Below are 19561 nucleotides of genomic sequence, written 5' to 3'. Positions count from 1 at the left end.
AAAATTTAAAAGCTCACCTCGAAGTATGAATATGTTTGGTAAGATCTAAGAAATAGCACAAATCCTTCTATTGCTCAGCTGTCATTACAATTTAGAAACTGGGAGCGCGCACACACACACACACACACACACACACATAAAAGATTTAAGCCCAATATAATCACTACTAAATACTTCTTGAATTGCAATTTTGTTGAAGGAAAATACCAATCATGGGCAGCCTCTCAACTTTTCAGCATATAAGAAATTAAGTTGTAAGAAATAAGCTAAGTTTGTAGTACTACTGATTATTAATAGACTGCCAAAGAGAAGACTTAGTACACGTACAATAACAGGAAGTTCTTCTTGCACAAAACTAGAAATTTACTTTAATAACTCAACATCACTAGTACCTTTTTTTAAAGGCAATAATAATGGAGATGCTAAGCACTTAAAATTAGTATTTCTAAAATGATACCAAAAAATTTGCATTTGCCTAATATTTTGAAACTTTTAAGGCTAAAGTTTCCAACGTACTTTCATTTTTTAAACACACAAGTTAAAAAAAAGGGAAATGAAAGGAAGAAAATGTAAATCTAAAGGACCTTCAACTTAACTACATTTCTTTTAACCAAACATTAACAGAGTACCTAAGATGTGCCAGGCAGTATACGGGGAACTGACATATTACAACATCTATTACAAACTAAATCCTGTGTTATTCAGCTTCTGAATTTATTATGTTATTTAACCCAACGCTTTTCTTAAATTGTCATCCAACAGCGAGGAAGATACACAGTTTTTCCTAACGAATTCACTTGTCTCTGTTTTACACAGGTCACAAGAGTCACCGCTAGCATCTGTGACTAACAAAAGGGATTCATTTCAGAGACATCACTGATCATTTTTTTCATCTACATGAAGGTGAGACAGGAATTCAGCAGATATAAACTGTTTCAGGTATGAACTGTTTTAGGTTATAAACACCCTAAACTCAAGACGGGGGGGAAAAAAAAAAAAAAAAAAAACACTAAAAAAAAAAAACAAAAAAAACCAAAACTGGACTAAATTTACTTTGTATAGCTGATAAATATTTAAGTGGCCACAGCATTTACTTCTTCCATAAACACAAACATTACAAATTTCCATTTAGATGCAATACTATAAAAAGTCTTGATTCTGAAGACAAGCGAAGAAAACTTTTTTTTAAATAATTCAAAGGAACTATCCAAAGTAGACAACATTTCTATTTTCACATACTATCACATACTATTTCACATTTCTACACTCGTAAACACACTCTACCCTTTTAAGCACTTCCGAATTTGTCACGGGTGAACAAGCTGTCTAGTGTCTAAGTTCCACCAGTTGAATCTAGACATTTCAGAAAAAATGACAGCATTCAATTACATATTCTCTAAAAAAACAACCAGTACTTCCATTGCTATAATTTCTTCCACCGACTAAGTAAATTCTACCCTTTAGACACTATCCTCCATTCAGTTAACATGTTTACGTTTAAGAGGAACCCGGCCATGAGCTTTCCACATCAATCCACATGGGTTTTGACCACAACATCTGACAATTTACGGATCAACAAAGAAAAATAAACCATATAACGCTAAATCCCAGGAAATACAAGGAGCAACTGCTATCTCTGAGTTGTGTAAAGATCACAAAGATTCTCTTTAAGGATTTCTCAATGAAGATCACTTTCATGGCTAACCCTAGAGGTCCTCTGCTAAAAATTCACAGTACTGTCCACACAATAAATGAGATTTTCTTTCATCAGTGTAATCGACAGAAGCACAATACAGTTCAGTTTCTAGAGTCAGATTACTTGACCTGCTTTTTCTGTTTTACCTTGTAAAACACTTTAATTCAAGCAGTTCCTCCTACCTTAACCTGAAAAAGGAGACGTCCTACAGGGCAGAATTCTGCTCGGTGCGATATCCTCCAAGTGGCCCCAACTCCACAGCAAAGCCGGTAGAGAGCCACACCAGCTGACCCCCGTCGTCTCCCGGCAAAGGGCTCGGGCACCAAGCCACCCAACACACCTTCCTCGGCAAAACTAGGAGGCCCCACACACGACCTCGATCAAACCCCCATACTTCCCCAATTCTGTAACCCCAGAGGTCGTTTTCTGGGAGCAATCTTACCTTCATGATGATTCAGGGACCGCGATCCCCTCGAAAACACCAGATTCACCTGCACCTGGAGGGAAAACAAAAGACACCCAGTCAACACCACCGGGCACCCCTCTGCACTGGCGGAGGCGGAGGGAACCGAGCGAAGCCTGAACCCCGAAGAAAGAGCGTGGCGGGCATCAGCCCCCGAACCACGAAACGCCGACGAGGGGCTCCCTCCGGCCTCGCCAGCCCCGCAAACCCGGCCACCTACACAGCTCGGCGGCTTCCCGTCCCCATTGTCGGGACCCGCCGGAGTTTCCCGTCTCCGACAATGACGCCATTTCTGTCAGAGAAGAAACTCACAACAAGCCCGGGGGCCGGCGCGGGGCCGGCTGTCCTCCCCGAGGGCCTCCGGGCCCGGCCGAGCTGGTCGGCGCCCCCAAAGGGTCGCGCAGCCCCGCGTCCGAGCCGGAGCAGGCCCGGGCTCGAGGGGCCCGGGGTGGGGGGCGGCGGAGAGGCCAGGCGGGCCGGAGGAGGGCCGCGGGCAGGACCGACCCACCGCGCAGCCTCTGCCCACGTCCCGTTCTGAGGCGGACACCCGACAAGTGCGAGCGGGGTCCCCGTCCGCCGGGCCGCGGGGACCGCCAGAGGACCGAGGGGCCGGGAGGCGGCACAGCCCCCCGCGCCGGCCCGGGCCCCCCACCGCGGCCCGGAGCAGCTAAACCGCTGAGTGTGCGGCCGCCAGGCTGGGGGGCGACTCGGACTCGGCAACAGCACGGGGGGCGGGGGCTCCCGGGAGGCCGAGGCCCCCAATCCGGGCTCCCGGCGAGACCACCGAGCGATCTTCCCCCGCTCCTCGGCCAGGCCCAGTGACTCCCGAAAGGACCCCCTTGCGAGACCGCGAAAGCCTCAGAAAATGTCCCTACCTTCCTCGGAGGCGAGCTCTGACCCTGGCACGTCCAGAGTTCCCTCCCCTACTCCCCCCCAAAACCAGCAGGCCCGGGGGAGAGATGGGGGAAGAAGGGCGGCGGGTCCAGCGGTTGCTGAGGCTGAAGCTCCGGCTCCTCCTCCTCCCGCGGCGGCGACTGGTACCTTTGTTTGGCGGCCGCTCGGGCTCCCTCGCTGGGGGGAGGGGGGGACGACGAAAAATCCCTCCCGGACTGGAGGTCCGGGCCCCGAATCGCGCTGCCCTCCAGAGGACGGCGGCGCCAGACCCTCTGCGGCTCCTTCCGGGCAAAGGTCCAGGCGGTGGCCGTGGCGGCGGCAAGCTTAAGCACAAGAGTCTCCCTCCGCTCCGGCGCCCGAGCTCCTCACTCCGGACTCGACTGACGGGCAAACATCGCTTTCCCCCCCCCCCAAACCCCAAGTGCCCCCCTCCCTTCTTTCTCCCCTCCCCTAGATATTTTCCCCTCCCCTACCTCTTTCCCGGATGGCCTCTTAGATGACCTCGGATTGGCTAGAGTTCTTTAGAACCCGCCTACACCCTATTCTCATTGGTCCTCGGGATACAAACAACGACGCCATTTTCCCACCACTTCTATGGAAACAGAAAGTTACGCCTCAAAGCTTCCCGGGAAATGTAGTCCAACCTTTGAGGCCAATACGGAAGCCCTTGCCCCTGAGAACTGCAAGACCCGCAATGCCCCGCGTCTGCGTGAGCTGAGGGAGGGAGGGGAGGGGAGGGGGCGGGGCGACAAAGCAGTGGGGAGGCGGCAACGACGCCTGCGCAGTGTGACCGGGATGGCGTATTTTCTTGCACCGAGTAATGCGGTGTCGCTGGCGGCTGAGAAGGGTGGAGAGTTCCGTGGTGAAGTAGGGGGAGGGATCTATGTAGGCGTTCGGAGGAGCCGTGGTCTGAACTATAAAGTGGGAAGTTGATGCTGGGTACTGCTACTCCCGGACCGGCAGCGTGAAAGTTGTGATATCACCGTTGAACCGTGAGCGGCTGTGGTGGCGGTCGGGGGGAACCCGGATGGGAATGAGGGCGGGGGAGGCTGGAAGGCGGGGTCCGGAGGAAAGAAAGAAAGGAGGGTGAGGACCCGGATGCTGAACCGGATTGTGTATGAGTTTTCCGTACTTGCTAGAGAAGGGGTGGAGCGGTAGGTGACCCAGTGGGGCGGAAGGGGGCAACTGAGCGGAGAGGAAGCAGAAACCTCTCCTCTCCTGCGGGCTCTGTACCAGCATAGTAGACCCTTGAAGTTCTTTTGCCAAGTCTCTGTTAAAAATCTGCCTTGAGGTTATTTAAATCCACTGCTTTTATCTCAGGCAGTTTTCTTCAGCTCTATCATCTCCCAAAGTTTAAGTGGAGGATTCACTCTGCGTTTCACAGCTACGCTGAGTGTCACTATTTAGCAATTTTGAAACCAGATCGTTCCCTAAAAAAAAAAAAAAAAACTTGCATGGTATGATAACTTTTCATATTGCAAGTCTGTTCCTTGGTTTCATTTTTTTAGAGCGTTAGAAGGCACTTTCCGTTAGTTCATTCAATCCTTCACATATTTATTGAGCGCCTACCATGTGGAAAAACGGAACAGCCCCTGCCTTCGTGGACCTAAGCCTAGTGAGACAGACAGATATTAAAATGGACACACAATTGAATGTGAAGTTAATAGCAGTGGTGAGTGCTACAAAGGAGAGTTACAGGGTGATAGGAGAATTTAAAATAGGGAATTTGGCTTAAGGGAAATAAAGTGAGGATCCAGCTGAGAGTGGAAAGGTTATCATAAGTTAACTAAGAAAAGAACATTCCAGATAGAAAGAATAACATGTTGGAAAGCCTGTGTCTAGAGGCTTTTAAAGTGTGAAGAATTAATTGTGAAGACCTGAAGGAGGAGAGGGGAGGGGAGGCGGGAGAGTAACCTACTATTATGCAGTTTATTAAGGAATTGTTCTTACCTAAGAGCAAAGGGATGTTTTCAAAGGGTTCTCAATGGGTAGGGAAACAGGACCAGATCTGAATTTTGCAAGGATCACTGGCTGAAGAGTAGAGATCTCGATTAGAGAACCTAATCTAGGAGTGAGCGCAGGGAGCCCAACCAGGAGATTATTGCAGTAGTAGTCCACACAGGGGACAATCTATTTTCGTATTAATATTCATCCATCAACTGTTTGAACCCATTTAAGGCAGTTTGCCAGTTTTGGAAGTGAGTAGTTTCAGACTCTCTCATAGAGGCATTCTGTAGTTATTCAATCTAAAAATAAATGAGTAGAATTCATGTAACACTAATGCCCCTTTATATTTGAGTCTAGTACATGATGGCTGAAAGTTCCAGCCATGATAAATAGCACTCCTTTAGGTCAAAAAAAGAAAGAAAAAAAAAAAAAAAAGCATGTATGCCACAGTGTATAGAACCCCTTAGACTCTTTAAGAAGACACAAAACATTACTTTTCAATACCTAGAAATATTGAGGTTCCTGTATTTTCCTACTACCAAGAATACTTGTGTATAAACATCCTCTAGGAAAGGAACATTAATTGACTTGTTTAATGAGTGTTCTTAAGGTAATTTTTAAAGATTCATAACTGGTTTTGTTTTTGTTTTTTTTTTAATAGCGTTGACAAAGCCTTGAGAATTGAAATAAAAGTTAGTTAGCTCTGACTTCTGGGCAAGAGTATACTTGTTACTGATCCACAGGGAGACAAGAGTTCTTGAAAGGTGGTCTCATTGATTTTTAAGTTAAGTACATTGCTTTCAACCTTGTTGGGAAGAGATAGCCACCAACTGCTTTAAATGCAGAAATATATAAATGATGCTTGTTTTTATTTTTTATCTTACCTTTAATTCTGTTCAATAATCTTTTACCTAAGTGATTATTCTTGTTACCTTTTTTTTTTAATCTCTTAAGAATGAGATAACATGTCAGAGTTTAAACAGTATAGATAAAAGATTACTAAACTGATTTTTGGATAATTTCAAAATATTTTCTGGACTTTTTTCCCCCCTTGTGACATCCTTGGTATTCATTGTCAGTTAAGGCAGGTATAAAACTTTCCTACATGGAATGTTTCTCCTTGAGGTCATATTGCTAAGATGATTTCCTTTGCTGGAGTGCTCAGTTCTTTTTTTGTTGCTTTTTGTTTTTAATTTAAGTTTATTCATTTTGAGAGAGAGAGCATGCGGGGTAGGGGCAGAGAGAGAGGGGAGAGAGAGAATCCCAAGCCCCCGATGCGGGGCTTGCACTCACAAACCATGAGATCATGACCTGAGCTGTCAAGAGTCAGAGACTTTAACCAACTGAGCCACCCGGGCGCCCCTGGAGTGCTCAGTTCTTATGATTGTTTCACCTAGACACTCCAGAGTAGATTATAAAAAACACACTTTTCAGTCTTTTTAGTTCATGATCCTAGAGACCAAATCATTGTTATAGAAGCAAAAGAAAACAGATAAAGGTGAGAAACCTCCTAAAATGTACCCAAGATGTGAGAGCAATTAGTAAAGAAGATTCCTAAGATAAGGACAAATAAAAAACAGCAAAGAAGCAAAGTAGAGATTGGATTCAATAGAAAAGGAGGATTGTAGGAAGACCATGAGTGTTATTCTAGGAAATATCAAAGTAAATGTAAAACTCAGAATAATCTATCGCTACAGAGAAGTGTGTGTGTGTGTGTGTGTGTGTGTGTGTGTGTGTGCGCGCGCGCGCGCGTGCGGATACAGGGGAATATTTTTGATAATTGCATTCAAACTAATGCACGTCTTGAATTGGAATCTTTGAAATGTATTGACTGTAAAGAAATTACAAGAGAGGAGTTTTCCCCTTAAATTTTAAATATATAAAACGTATCTCAATGCTCTTGGGGGAAAAGTATGTTTACGAATTTATGTAATCAATCAAATATAAAGTATCTAAATCTGTTGATTTGTTTTGACATTGATTTGGTTTTATGCCTTTTATGGTTGAGTACAATAAGAAAAGCTTAATATAAGTTCTGTAACTAAGGAAATCACTTAAAATCCAGGTGAATACTGGGACCAATGAAATCACACGAAGACGTTCCTTTTTTTTTTTTTTTTTCCCCTTAAGGGAGATAATTTACATATCATATAGTTCACCCATTTAAAGTATACATTTTGGTAGGTTTCAGGATATTCACATGGATGTGCAACCATCACAACCTAATTTTAAAATATTTTGAACCCTACAAAAAGAAACTTCATACTCTGTATTCTTCCTACCCCAACTCTAGGCAATCACCAAACTACTTTCTATCTTTATAGATTTGCCTATTCTGAACATTTCATATATTATATGGTTTTTTGTGACTGACTTCTTTCACTTCAGCATGTTTCAAGATGTCACCTGTGTGGAATTTTCTTTTAAAACAAAACTGAAAGTGTACTTGCACAAAAACACCTTGAGATACAAATTCCTTTGCAGTTTAACACTCAAAATTAATTTAGTGAATAAGATCATCTTTATCCTTCTCCTTTTTCACAGATCAGCTTTGAAATTCAAAAACAATGGAGAAGACTCAAGAAACAGTGCAAAGAATTCTTCTAGAACCCTATAAGTATTTACTTCAGTTACCAGGTAACTTTAATTATGGTTAATATAGGGTCTTTTTATAGAGTAGTAGTCATTCAAATGTTAAATTACTGAAAAGATTAGATTTACCATCTCTTAAGATTTCCTATTTAAAGGCATGCATTTGAGAAAAATGACAAATAGAACATTTTAGTTTTTTGTTCTTAAAAGGGACATTTTTGTTTTGCTTTTTTTAAATTTTTTAATGTTTATTTGATTTTGAGAGAGATAGAGTGTGAGCAGAGGAGGGGCAGAGAGAGAGAGAAGTGGGGGGAGACACAGAATCCGAAGCAGGCTCCAGGCCCTGAGCTGTCAGCACAGAGCCCAGCGCAGGGCTGGAACCCACAGACCGAGAGATCGTGACCTGGGCTGAGGTCGGAGGCTCAACGGACTGAGCCACCCAGGCTCCCTAAAAGGGACATTTTTGAAGCATTGTTTTAAAAATGTCCAATTATACAACATAACTAAAAAAAAAAAATTAAAACATTTGAGTACCTCATTGGAAGTTTCATTCTTTATGGATGCCATACATTCCTATTCCCCACCATTTAGATATTAGGGGAAGTAACTCCAATTTGTATAACAACAAAAAGCTTCACTCTATCTTCCATGTTCATTTGTTCTACTGTCACATACACACTGCATTTCTTACACTACTGGTTCCTTTAAGAGCCAAATAGTAATGCATCTCTAACTCACATTACTTGGAAACAGCCCACATCATTCGTATATAAAGATGGGTCATCCGAACATGGCTTCTTAGAGTAACACCTGCCTAATCACATGTATGTGCATGTTTTATTTTGCTATTTTTTTAAGCTTGGTTTGGAAAATAATAATAGCAAGTAAAAACTCATATATATAATAAGCGTGGGTTTTTGTAATAAAAATTCATTCACAAACCAAGTACTTGAAATCTGGAATTCTCTTTCTTATAGAAATTATAAAAGGTGATAAATTAGTTGACAACCATAAAAACCTACTTAGCATGCAAGGTAGCTAACCTTTAGACTAATAACGTTCTCAACTCAATCACGATAAACACTTTTTTATTTCTGTTCTAAAGTGCATATCTTTCTTTATGGGCACATGTCAGTGGTATGTTTCTGTTCTTCATGAGCCTGGAGAGAATAAATATGGTTATCAAAGGCAGAATAGTGGTGGCTCCCCAGCTACATCCTCAAAGCCATCATGATTAGTGTCATTTCTATTCTGGCAAATCTTAATGAAGACGTACCTGCTGATGTCAGTGCTTCAAAAGAATGAAGGGAACTATCTATTTCCTAACTCAAGTTATACCCAGCCATATTATCTCATATAACTCACCAAAGGTTATTAGATGAAATCTAATTGACAGAATGAAGATACTCCATAGTACAACAGAAGCTATTTAAAAGTATCCAGAATTTGTTGGATATAAATTACCTTCCACTGTGATGATTCCAGTGACAAAAAAAAAAAAAAATTAAAGATGAAATCCTCAGGGTGCCTGGGTGGCTCAGTCAGTTAAGCATCTGACTCTTGATTTCAGCCTAGGTCATGATCTTACAGTTCATAGGATCAAGCCCTGAGTCTGGCTCCATTCTCACTCTCTCTCTGCCCCTCCCCCGTGCACACACTGTCTCAAAAAATAGTAAACAAAGATGAAATCCTCAAGATACAAAGGACAAAGAAGATACGTACTTTTTAAGAAACTTCTAGTCTGTTAATATTTTGAAATTCATTACAGATAGTGCACCTCTTTATTACCTACAGCCAGGGTACATAATTCTACCTTGCTCTTGGCATGGTGCTGCTTTTTATTGATGTATAACATGCATAAACAATGATCGTAAGTACAGCTCAAAAAGTTATGGAGGGGCGGCAGTGCCTGGCTGGGTCAGGCAGTAGAGCATGCGACTTTTAATCTCAGGGTCATGAGTTCAAGCCACGTTGGGCATAGAGCTTGAAAAAAGTTATCAAAGGGGTTAGGGAATGGGTAAAAAGGGGTGAAGGGAGTGAGAGGTACAGGCTTTCAGTTACAGAATGAATAAATCACAAAGATAAAAAGTACAACATAAGGAATATAGTCGTTGGCATTGTAATTAATGTTGTTGGAGGGAAGACAGAAATGGAGAATGCAAAGGGAAAGTTTCCTGCTATTTAAGGAAAAGCCAAGAGACTGCTTTTGAGTGACGTTTATTCAACAGCTAGTAAACTACACTTATTTCAGGGTCTCCCACTGAGAAACATGGTGATGTTTCTCCTGCACTCTCTTCATCTGTTGTTGAACTTATTTTGGGAACAAGTTTGCAAACACTGGCTGGAACCGGGCTATGGTAATATATGGCAGTTATCAATGCCATAAAGGGTCTAAAGAGTGTCTCCTGCCACTTTGCAGAGCAAGGACTGTCTGTAATTTTATTCTGTGTGTTTATTTATTTATTGTAGGGAGAGTGGATATGAGAGGAGCAAGGGAGAGAGAGAGAATCCCAAACCAACTTCACATTTGGAGCCCAATGCAGCCTAGTGTGGGGCTCTAACCTACAACCCTGGGATCACAACCCAAGCCAAAATCAAGAATCAGAAGCTTAACCTACTGAGCCACCCAGGCACCCCTGTAGTTACATGTTAGCAATAATGTTTACCTGTGTAATGACCTTTTGTAACATTTTTTAATCCTCATCTTGAATTAATATCTAAGTCATTAGATAACATTTAAAGCTCTCATTAGGTAGCTAATTTGTTTTAATCAAATGTATTCTTGCATCCATAATACAATGTAACCTCAAAAGATTTTCCTAAAGAAATAAGAAATTGTGGGGCACCTGGCTGGTTCATCAGTGGAGCACGGGACTCTTGATCTCGGGGTTGTAAATTTGAGCCCCACGTTGGGTGCAGAGATTACTTAAAAAATAAAAATCTTAAAAAAAAAAAAAAAAAAAAGAAATAGGAAATTGCACTATGCATAGTAAACCTGTTTTTCACAGAGAACTTCATAGTTACTAAAGTGACTTCAAGATGGGCCAGAACATTTTTTCTGTTGGGAAATTACTCTTGCTAATAAAAGATTATAATAATTAAAAATTATTAGTATTAGGATGTTTTGAAATTAGTGGGGTTGAATGACTTTTGTTTGTTTATTTGCCCTAGTGTAGGTCCCCAGGCCAGGGAGTCCATAATGTTAAGGTCTTTTAAAGAGGAAAGGTAATTATTGTTTCTTTTCATTTTGAGGGATTTCTATGACTAACATCTGTTAGAAACTATTTGGGGACTTAAAAGTATCAATCCAGACCCCAGAACCTGGTTAAAGGAAAAGAATATATTCAAACACAACTGCAGGGGCACCTGGGTGACTCGGTTGAGCCATCCGGCTCTTGATTTTAGCTCAGTCATAATCTCCCAGTTCGTGAGATGGAGCCCTGAGTTGGACATCACGCTGACAGCTGGAGCCTGTTTGGGATTCCCTCTCTCCCTCTCCCTCCCTTTTCCTCCCCACTCTGCTTCTCTCTGCCGCTCCCCTGCTTGTGTGCGCACTCTCTCTCTCTCTCTCAAAATAAATAAAGTTTGGGGAAAAAAACTTGTAAATTAAGCCATTTATTGGACTGTTTTTCTATATATATTCTAAAGCAAAAAGGAGAATGTCTCTCCACTTTGTGTTCTTCATCTTCTGAACTTTTTTTTCTTTTTTTAGAGAGCAAACCCACGCAAGCAGGGGGGAGAGGCAGAGAGGGAGAATCTTAAGCATGTGCCACACTCAGCGTGGAGCCCAACATGGGGCTCAATCCCCTGACCCTGAGATGATCTGAACCAAATTCAAGAGTTGGTTGCTTAACCAACTGAACTCCCCAGGCACCTCTGAGCTTATTTTCTAAAGTGACATGGGTTACTTTACACACTTGTACATTGTAAGTAAAGCCCAAATTAGCCTTAGCTAAACTGGAAAGTAGATCAAAAGTATAAAGTATATAATTGCTACCCAGACCATGTTCACCTTAAGGATTAGGAGACAGAAGATACTCCTTCTTGAACCCTAAGAGAGCCTTCCCCTCCAGACTTCTCACAGAAAGTGCAACTTTCTTTCATTTGGATATGTGATGAGAGTTTATGTATTCATTCTTTTGGGTGATTGGTACAGAGAAAAAAACCTAGATAAGTCTTAGAAAATACTGTTTTTGTTCACTGGAACTTTTTATGTAACTATTTTCTGAAACCTCATCTGAAATTAGGATGTGACTGTGCATTCACTTTAGCAGGAAGCTCATAGAACATTATTAAGTGAACTGGTTGGGGTTTTTATCTATCATTCCTTTATATTTGGGCTAAAATGACTTCTATTGATAACTACTAGCCAAAAATCTCTTGAGCTTTCCATGTAAGAAAATGATAATATTGAAAAACTAATGGCCGTAGTCAAAATAAAAAGACTCATTTTTTACTAAACTGGGATCCTAAAAGGGAATACTTCAGGGAATGGGAATCTCATTTTTTGATAGGAAAGACGCAGAACTATACAATCTCTAAAACTTTAAAGGAATGGTAGATACTTGTAAGAGGTAATTATATGAGGTAAATCAGTAGCAAAGTATGCTTCATTAAAAATACCCATACTGAGATGCCTAGGTGGCTCACTCGGTTAAGCATCCAACTCTTGATCTCAGCTCAGGTCTTGATCTCAGGGTCGTGAGTTCAAGCCCCACATTGGGCTCCACGCTGAGTGTGAAGCCTACTTAAAAAAAAAAAAAAAAATCCCCATAGTTCCTCTGAAATGGACAGTGCTAATTAACTGCCACTAACTAGACTAACTTGTTTTTCAAAAAAGGAATGCGTTAGATCATAGTTTCTAAAATGCCCATTTCATTCCAGTGAAAGGAGTGGGCTTACTAGTGGGCCCTGGAATACTTCAGAATGTCTTTGCCCGCCCTAATTTTAAAAGGCTGTGGCGTTTTAGACTGCATTTCAGCAGAGGGGGTGGAGCGTTCAGGGCCCAGTAGTGAAAGGCAAGCTCTCTAGTAATGGATTAGTGGGGCTGGGTTCATCAAGTCTGGTCAGTCTTAGAGGAAGTGTCTGAATGTGTTTTTTATAACTGAAATATTTTATTGCCGAATTTTATTCTTTAATTCCAGGTAAACAAGTGAGAACCAAACTTTCACAGGCATTTAATCATTGGCTCAAAGTTCCAGAAGATAAGCTGCAGGTATTTAGGCAATTCAAAACCTCTTAATCCTTAAGAAATTAAAAGATGTCACACAAAATACTCCTTGCTCTTAATTGAGTTTAATGTTCCCCGCATATATTGTATTATATTGACATTGCTAAGTAAATACCAGTTGTAAAAATTAAGGAATCCAGGGCTCGTAATCTGTTAATTTAATTATTTATAAGCTTTTTGAATATTTGCATATTCAAATAAAATGAAATTGTCCATCGTCTTTTTTGTCAGATTATCATTGAAGTGACGGAGATGTTGCATAATGCCAGTTTGCTCATCGACGATATCGAAGACAACTCAAAACTCCGACGTGGCTTTCCTGTGGCACACAGTATCTATGGGATTCCGTCCGTCATCAATTCTGCCAATTACGTGTATTTTCTTGGCCTAGAGAAAGTCTTAACCCTTGATCACCCCGATGCGGTAAAGCTTTTTACCCACCAGCTTCTGGAACTCCACCAGGGACAAGGCCTAGATATCTATTGGAGGGATAATTACACTTGTCCCACCGAAGAAGAATATAAGGCTATGGTGCTACAAAAGACAGGTGGGCTGTTTGGATTAGCAGTGGGTCTCATGCAGTTGTTCTCTGATTACAAAGAAGATCTAAAGCCACTGCTTAATACACTCGGGCTCTTTTTCCAAATTAGGGATGATTATGCTAATCTGCACTCCAAAGAATATAGTGAAAACAAAAGCTTTTGTGAAGATCTAACAGAGGGAAAGTTCTCCTTCCCTACTATTCATGCCATCTGGTCAAGGCCTGAAAGCACCCAGGTGCAGAGTATCTTGCGCCAGAGAACCGAAAATATAGATATTAAAAAATACTGTGTACATTATCTTGAGAATGTAGGTTCTTTTGAATACACTCGGAGTACTCTTAAAGAGCTTGAATCTAAAGCCTATAAACAAATTGATGCACGTGGTGGGAACCCTGAGCTTGTAGCTCTAATAAAGCACTTAAGCAAAATGTTCAAAGAAGAGAATGAATAATATTAAGTCATTCTTGATTAGGCCTGGGAGCTTATTTTAGTTGACTTTTTTTTTTTTTTTTTTTTTTTTTTTTTTTGTCTTTTAGCCTATCACTTTTTTAAAAATTAGGACCGAGCTGTTAGTCTCCTCAAACTGAGTGAATTGGGGTGATGTGAGTGAGATTGTTTCAATTTAGAACCCCTTTGTACAGATAATCATCATAGTACAAAGTTGATGGAATCAAAAGGAGCCACATTTAAATAGGTCTAATATGAATGTCAGAATGTGCTGTGTTGGGACCTTATGGACAACTGCCACAAATGTTCTGCTAATTCTATCAATAAAGAAGACTTCAGCTTCCGGGAATTCTTATCCAGATACTTCTAACTGTGCTGTATTGGGCAATTCCCCATTCTTCGTCTACCCCATTTCCAAGCCAGTGACTACTTGGAACCAGTTCCGGTAGCTAGCTGACCCAAAGACCACAGGACCTCCTCTCTCTTCCTAAATGTTGCTACTTAAAATATCTTCATCTCCTCTTGGAAACTCCCTTACTAAAGTCTGCCATGAAAAAGCTGACTGTGATAAGCAGTAAGCGATCTGGCCCTTTTTCTTACCTTTTCCTGTTTTTCATCCTCTCTGCCCAGCAAATTCTCCTTAACCAAGGAGTCTCCACTTACTGGAATTTATATGCTACCCCACATTCATTCTTTTTTCCTTCTAAATGTAATTTGTGACCCAAAGCTGATTAGTATCTGGATACGGCATTGTCTTTCCATTTGGAAAGGAAAAAGGGCACGTGGAAAATGTATTTTATGAAGTAGCCTTTATTTCAGTCTTTTTATATTTTTCAGGGCGCCTGCATGGCTCAGTTGGTTAAGCATCCAACTTTGGCTTAGGTCATGATCTCATGGTTCATGAGTTTGAGCCCTGTGCTGGGCTGTCAGCTCGGAGCCCACTCCGGATCCTCTGTCCCCCTCTCTCTCTTCCCCTCCCCTGCTCAGGTGCACTTGCTCGCTCGCTCTCTCTCTCTCTCTCACTCAAATAAACATTTGGGGGAAAAAAAAAACCTTTTTATATTTTCCTATCAGTAGTAAAAATCATAAAAGAGCTGTTTGCTCACCTGAAGTACAAAAGCAGAAGGAAGTGTCCTTTTCCTTGCCACTACTGAAGGCAATTGGTGCTTGAATGGAAAGGGAAGTAGGTATCTTTAATCTCTGTGATTAAAGGAATGTAAAGTGTTGACCTGAGAGCTGGTGCTTGGCTGGCTGAAAAGTAGTCAAAGCCTATGTTATCAGGCACTAATTAGCTTTACAGTGCTTTCATACTGACCCCCTATCCCTTTTGTGTACTTTCCACCCCCAAGCCCCTGGAGCCATCTGTGGCAACAAGTAGCAGCAAAGGAAAAACCCTGATTCCTTCACTTAGAAGTGTTGCTGACCTCCCAAAACAAAACTGCTTTCCAGAAACACTGCATTTTGCTTGATTGGTTCTATTCTGGTGTGTGATCTCAGATCTAATCACCATGTGCTTGTAGGAGAACTTCTCACTGAAGCACTCAATCTAAATCTTTGAAAAACTGGGTACTATCTTTACTAACTTAAAATAATTTGGATCTGGGGCACCCTGGGTGGCTCAGTCCATTAAGTGTCCAACTTCGGCTCAGGTTATGATCTCTCATTTTGTGAGTTCAAGCCCTGCTTCGGGCTCCACGCAGACAGTGTGAAGCCTGCATGGGATTCTCTCTCCCTCTCCTTCTCTGCCCCTCACTCACTTGCGCGCGCGCGCGCTCTCTCTCTCTCTCTCAAATAAATTAGGGGCACTTGGCTGGTTCAATCAGTTAAGTGTCTAACTTCAGCTCTGGTTGTGATCTCACTGCTCATGGGTTCGAGTACCGCATCAGGCTCTGTGCTGACAGCTAGCTGAGAGCCTGGAGCCTGCTTCAGATTCTGTGACTCTCTCTGTTCCTCCCCTACTCTCACTCTCTCTCTCTCTCTCTCTCTCTCTCTCTCTCTCAAATAAACATTAAAATTATTTTTTTTTAAGGTTGACACAGTGGAATAGAGAGCTGATGGATTTAACATCTTGCTGAAAGTGATTTATGGCAACATAATTAGCCTTCATTCTTTTGGTTTTGGCAAGCAAAAAATTTTATTTTTTGAAACTTCATAGACTAGAAAATGTGAAAATGTTTTAAAATACATGTCTTCTAAATGACAAAATCCAGTTTACTTGGGTTCTAAGACTTTTCCTTTTGCAGAACAAAAAATACTGTAGTTTAAACCTAAGTAGATAATATATTTTATTAGATTTAAACTACTCTTACAGTGTTTTCTGTATTGACAACTGTGACTATAGTTCAAGTGAAAAGAATAGATTTTTGGTTACTTAATAGATAAAATGATTTCTTTTTGTAAGGTCCCAATTTCATGTCAAGCATTTCTGTCATTGACAAAGGCCAGATACAAATGACAAAAGAATCATGAATAGCACCAGGCCAAAAGTAATTTGATTAAGTAAGGAATAATCTACTTAGGCAGTCTTCATCTTAAAGGTAAATATTTTGTCTATATAGTTTTTTTTAACAATACTTTTTTGTTTTTTAATGTTTATTTATCTTTGAGAGATAGAGACAGAGCATGAGTTGCGGGGAGGAACAGAGAGAGAGGGAGACACAGAATGTGAAGCAGGCTCCAGGCTTTGAGCTGTCAGCACAGAGCCCGACGCGGGGCTCGGAACTCACAAACTGGGACATCATGACCTGAGCCAAAGTCCAATGCTTAACTGACTGAGCCACCCAGGTGCCCCTATTTTGTCTATATAGTTAGCATTAGATCTTTTTGAATAATCATTAAAATTTTCTTTTATGTAATGAATTCATAAACAGTTCAGGTTTCCATAATGTAGCATAAATACCCATGATTTTGAGGTTTCCTTATATCAATTAAAATGGAAGATTTCAAATTATTTTATTTTTTTATAATGTTTATTTTTGAGAGAGAGAGGGAGACACAGAATTGTAAGTAGGCTCCAGGCTCTGACCTGTCAGCACAGAGCCCAACACAGGGCTCAAACTCAGGAACCGTGAGCATGGCCTAAGCCAAAGTCAGGTGCTTAACCGACGGAGCCACCTAGGCACCCCTATTTTACCTTTTTTTAAATGTTTATTTCTGAGAGAGTAAGCAAGCATGAGCGGGAGGGGCAGAGAGAGAAAGGAAGACAGAGTTCGAAGCAGGCTCCTCGCTGATCAGTGCAGAGTTTGAACAGGGTTCGAACTCACGAACTGTAAGATGGTAACCTGAGGCAAAGTCAGATGCTTAACTGACTGAGCCGCCCAGGCACCCCCACTGTGTCAACTTCTAATTTGACTTCCTTCCTTTCCTGACCTATGCCCTGTATTTATTTACTTTAGGCAGCCTTTCAAGAACTTCTCAGATCAGGGTCCTCCTTTCCTTTGGCCCTTCTCATCCTGCCAGTTCCCAATTCTAGAAGCATCCAACACCTGCACACTTTGCTCCCCCCATATTGCTGAGCACTGCTGGGGAGTGTTTTCAGAACTGCCCTTGTAGCCATTGCAAATTAACATGTTACAGCCTCCATAAGTTCTTTTATTTATTTATTTTTCTCTATTCCTGATGGAGATTTCACATTGGTCAATCTAATGTCCCCTGCTTCTCCACTCTTTTCCCAGTTAATGTAAGTTCTCCTAACTTTCCTCCTCTCTACTTCTTAAGTCTGTCTCAAGTTGTCTTCCTTTCATCTCAAGAAAAGTTGTTTGTACTCATGACATAGGCCAAGCAAGCTGTCCTGTTCTTGATTCCCTCCCTTTCTGCCTCTTGAGGGCCTTATTCAATCCTCTGCCTTAAGATTCAGCCTCAAGGTTTATCCATTAGCTCTTTTTTTTTTAATGTTTATTCACGTATTTTGAGAGAGAGAGCAAGGGGGGGAAGGGGCAGAGAGACAGGGAGGGAGAGAATTCCAAGCAGAGTCCCACTGAGCCCAGTGCAGGGACTTGCACTCATGAACCTCGAGATCATGCCCTGAGCCAAAGTTGGATGCCCAACCAACTGAGCCACCCAGGTGCCCCACCCATTGGCTCTTTCTTAATCTGTGTATTGAGAAGGAAAGGGGGAAGGAAATGTACATATATGAAGTACCTATCAGGTACCAGATGATTTGTTTTTTTCTTCAAGCACTTGCCGAGCAGAGCCAGACCCTTGAGTACAGGTCAAAGTACATTGTTCTGGGCAGCTGGCCTCTCATTCTTTCTTTTTCTTTTTTTCTTTTTTAATTTTTTTTTAATGTTTATTTTTGAGGGAGAGAGAGACAGAGCATGAGTGGGGGAGGGGCAGAGAGTGAGGGAGAAACAGAATCTGAAACAGGGTCCAGGCTCTGAGCTGTCAGCACAGAGTCTAACGCAGGGCTCAAACACAGGAACTACGAGATCATGACCTGAGCTGAAGTCGGTCGCTTAACCGACTGAGCCACCCAGGCACCCCACTGGCCTCTCATTCTATATGCACATTTATATGTGTTTAAAGGTTTGGAAACCACTCGTGTATTGTAATAATATACACTCCAACCAGAGTTGTCTTTCGAAAGCATAAATGTGATGGTCGTCGCCATCTTTGAATCCTTAGTACCATCACCTATAAATTCCTTGGTATAATACATAAGACTTCCCAAAATTTTATCTCCAACCCACCATAACCATATTTCCTAACAGTTTACTCTGCCATAAAATAGTGCTCATTGTTGCTGACATCGTCTATTTTCATTTAATTCATTTAGAAATATTTCCTGAATGCTTATGTGCTAGATCCTTTGCTAGGTTTTGGAGATGTAAGAGTGATAAAGACACCATTCCATAACCCTGTGATTTTTCTGTGATGGAGGCTAGCAAGTAAATAGCCAACTATTAAACAGATTGTTACTGCTGTAATGGGTGGCACGGGGGGAAGGGGGAGTAATTACTTGTTTACTTATCTGCCTCTCCCATTGGATTGGAAACTCATTAAGGGCAAGGACTGTGACATATTCACCCCTGTATTCCCAGAAACACTTGATATTTTTTAAATGTTTATTTATTTTGATTGAAAGTGTGAGTGACTAGGGGAAGGGCAGAGAGAGAGGGAGGGAGAATTCCAAGCAGACTCTGCACTGCCAGCCCCCAGTGTGGGGCTCAAACTTATGAACTGTGAGATCATGACCTGAGCCAAAATCAAGAGTCGGACACTTAACTGAGCCACTCAGGTGCCCTGCACTTAATAGATATTTATGAATGAATAAATATACTTGAAACTAACCCCCCACCTCTCAAGGGTTCCATTAAAATAACATGTGAGTGGGGAGCCTAGGTGGCTCAGTGAAGCATCTGACTCTTGACTTCAGCCCAAGTCATGATCTCACAGTTCCTGAGTTCGAGCCCAGCATCCGACTCTGCACTGATATGGAGCCTGCTTGGGATTCCCTCTCTCTCTCTCTCTCTCTCTCTCTCTCTCTCTCTCTGCTCCTCCCCACCTCAAAATAAATAAACTTTAAAAAAAAAAAAAAACGTATTCATTTGAAAAGATACCATAAGCCTCAAATGTTAGCATTTATGTTAATGCGGTTCTACCTCGAATTCTTTCTCTAATGACTCTTATTCAATGTTCTGTTCACTTCTGAGAGGATTCTTAGACTGCTCACTGTTTTGTCCATGATTACCATTTCATCCAAAGCCTGACCTCAAATTCAGGTCCTGTAACTGCCTATTCACTTGAGCTTT

General features: G+C 41.7%; 2 protein-coding genes across 9 annotated transcripts in view; one reads left to right on the top strand and one right to left on the bottom strand.

Moving 5' to 3' along the window:
- The window catches only part of ARID4B (AT-rich interaction domain 4B), a 152536-nt gene extending 149072 nt beyond the window's left edge, over window positions 1–3464 (bottom strand). For all 3 annotated transcript variants that reach the window (XR_006194326.1, XM_042907712.1, XM_042907713.1), the window contains exons 1-2: window positions 3035–3464; window positions 2139–2193 (exon numbers count right to left, since the gene is read on the bottom strand). Coding sequence is in view for 2 of the 3 variants with exons in the window: in XM_042907712.1 (XP_042763646.1) it covers window positions 2139–2144 (6 nt within the window). In the remaining variant the exon portion in view is untranslated. The remainder of the gene's footprint in view (window positions 1–2138; window positions 2194–3034) is intronic.
- Window positions 3465–3601: 137 nt separating this feature from the next.
- GGPS1 (geranylgeranyl diphosphate synthase 1) lies at window positions 3602–14160 on the top strand. Of its 6 annotated transcripts, none has more exons than XM_042907718.1 (5): window positions 3602–3762; window positions 5662–5764; window positions 7545–7637; window positions 12737–12807; window positions 13054–14160. In XM_042907718.1, the coding sequence occupies exons 3-5, from the start codon at window positions 7568–7570 to the stop codon at window positions 13813–13815; spliced, it is 903 nt and encodes a 300-aa protein (XP_042763652.1). In that variant the 5' UTR covers window positions 3602–3762; window positions 5662–5764; window positions 7545–7567; the 3' UTR covers window positions 13816–14160. The 6 variants fall into 6 exon arrangements, with proteins under 6 accessions (XP_042763652.1, XP_042763651.1, XP_042763653.1 ...); XM_042907719.1 differs by lacking the exons at window positions 3602–3762; window positions 5662–5764 and adding exons at window positions 3830–4045; window positions 4562–4725; XM_042907717.1 differs by lacking the exon at window positions 5662–5764 and having other exon boundaries at window positions 3603–3762.
- The last annotated feature ends 5401 nt before the right edge of the window (window positions 14161–19561 follow it).

Source organism: Panthera leo, chromosome D2 (assembly GCF_018350215.1).
Source record: "Panthera leo isolate Ple1 chromosome D2, P.leo_Ple1_pat1.1, whole genome shotgun sequence".
Classification (NCBI taxonomy): domain Eukaryota; kingdom Metazoa; phylum Chordata; class Mammalia; order Carnivora; family Felidae; genus Panthera; species Panthera leo.
This window is presented reverse-complemented; position numbering and strand designations above follow the sequence as displayed.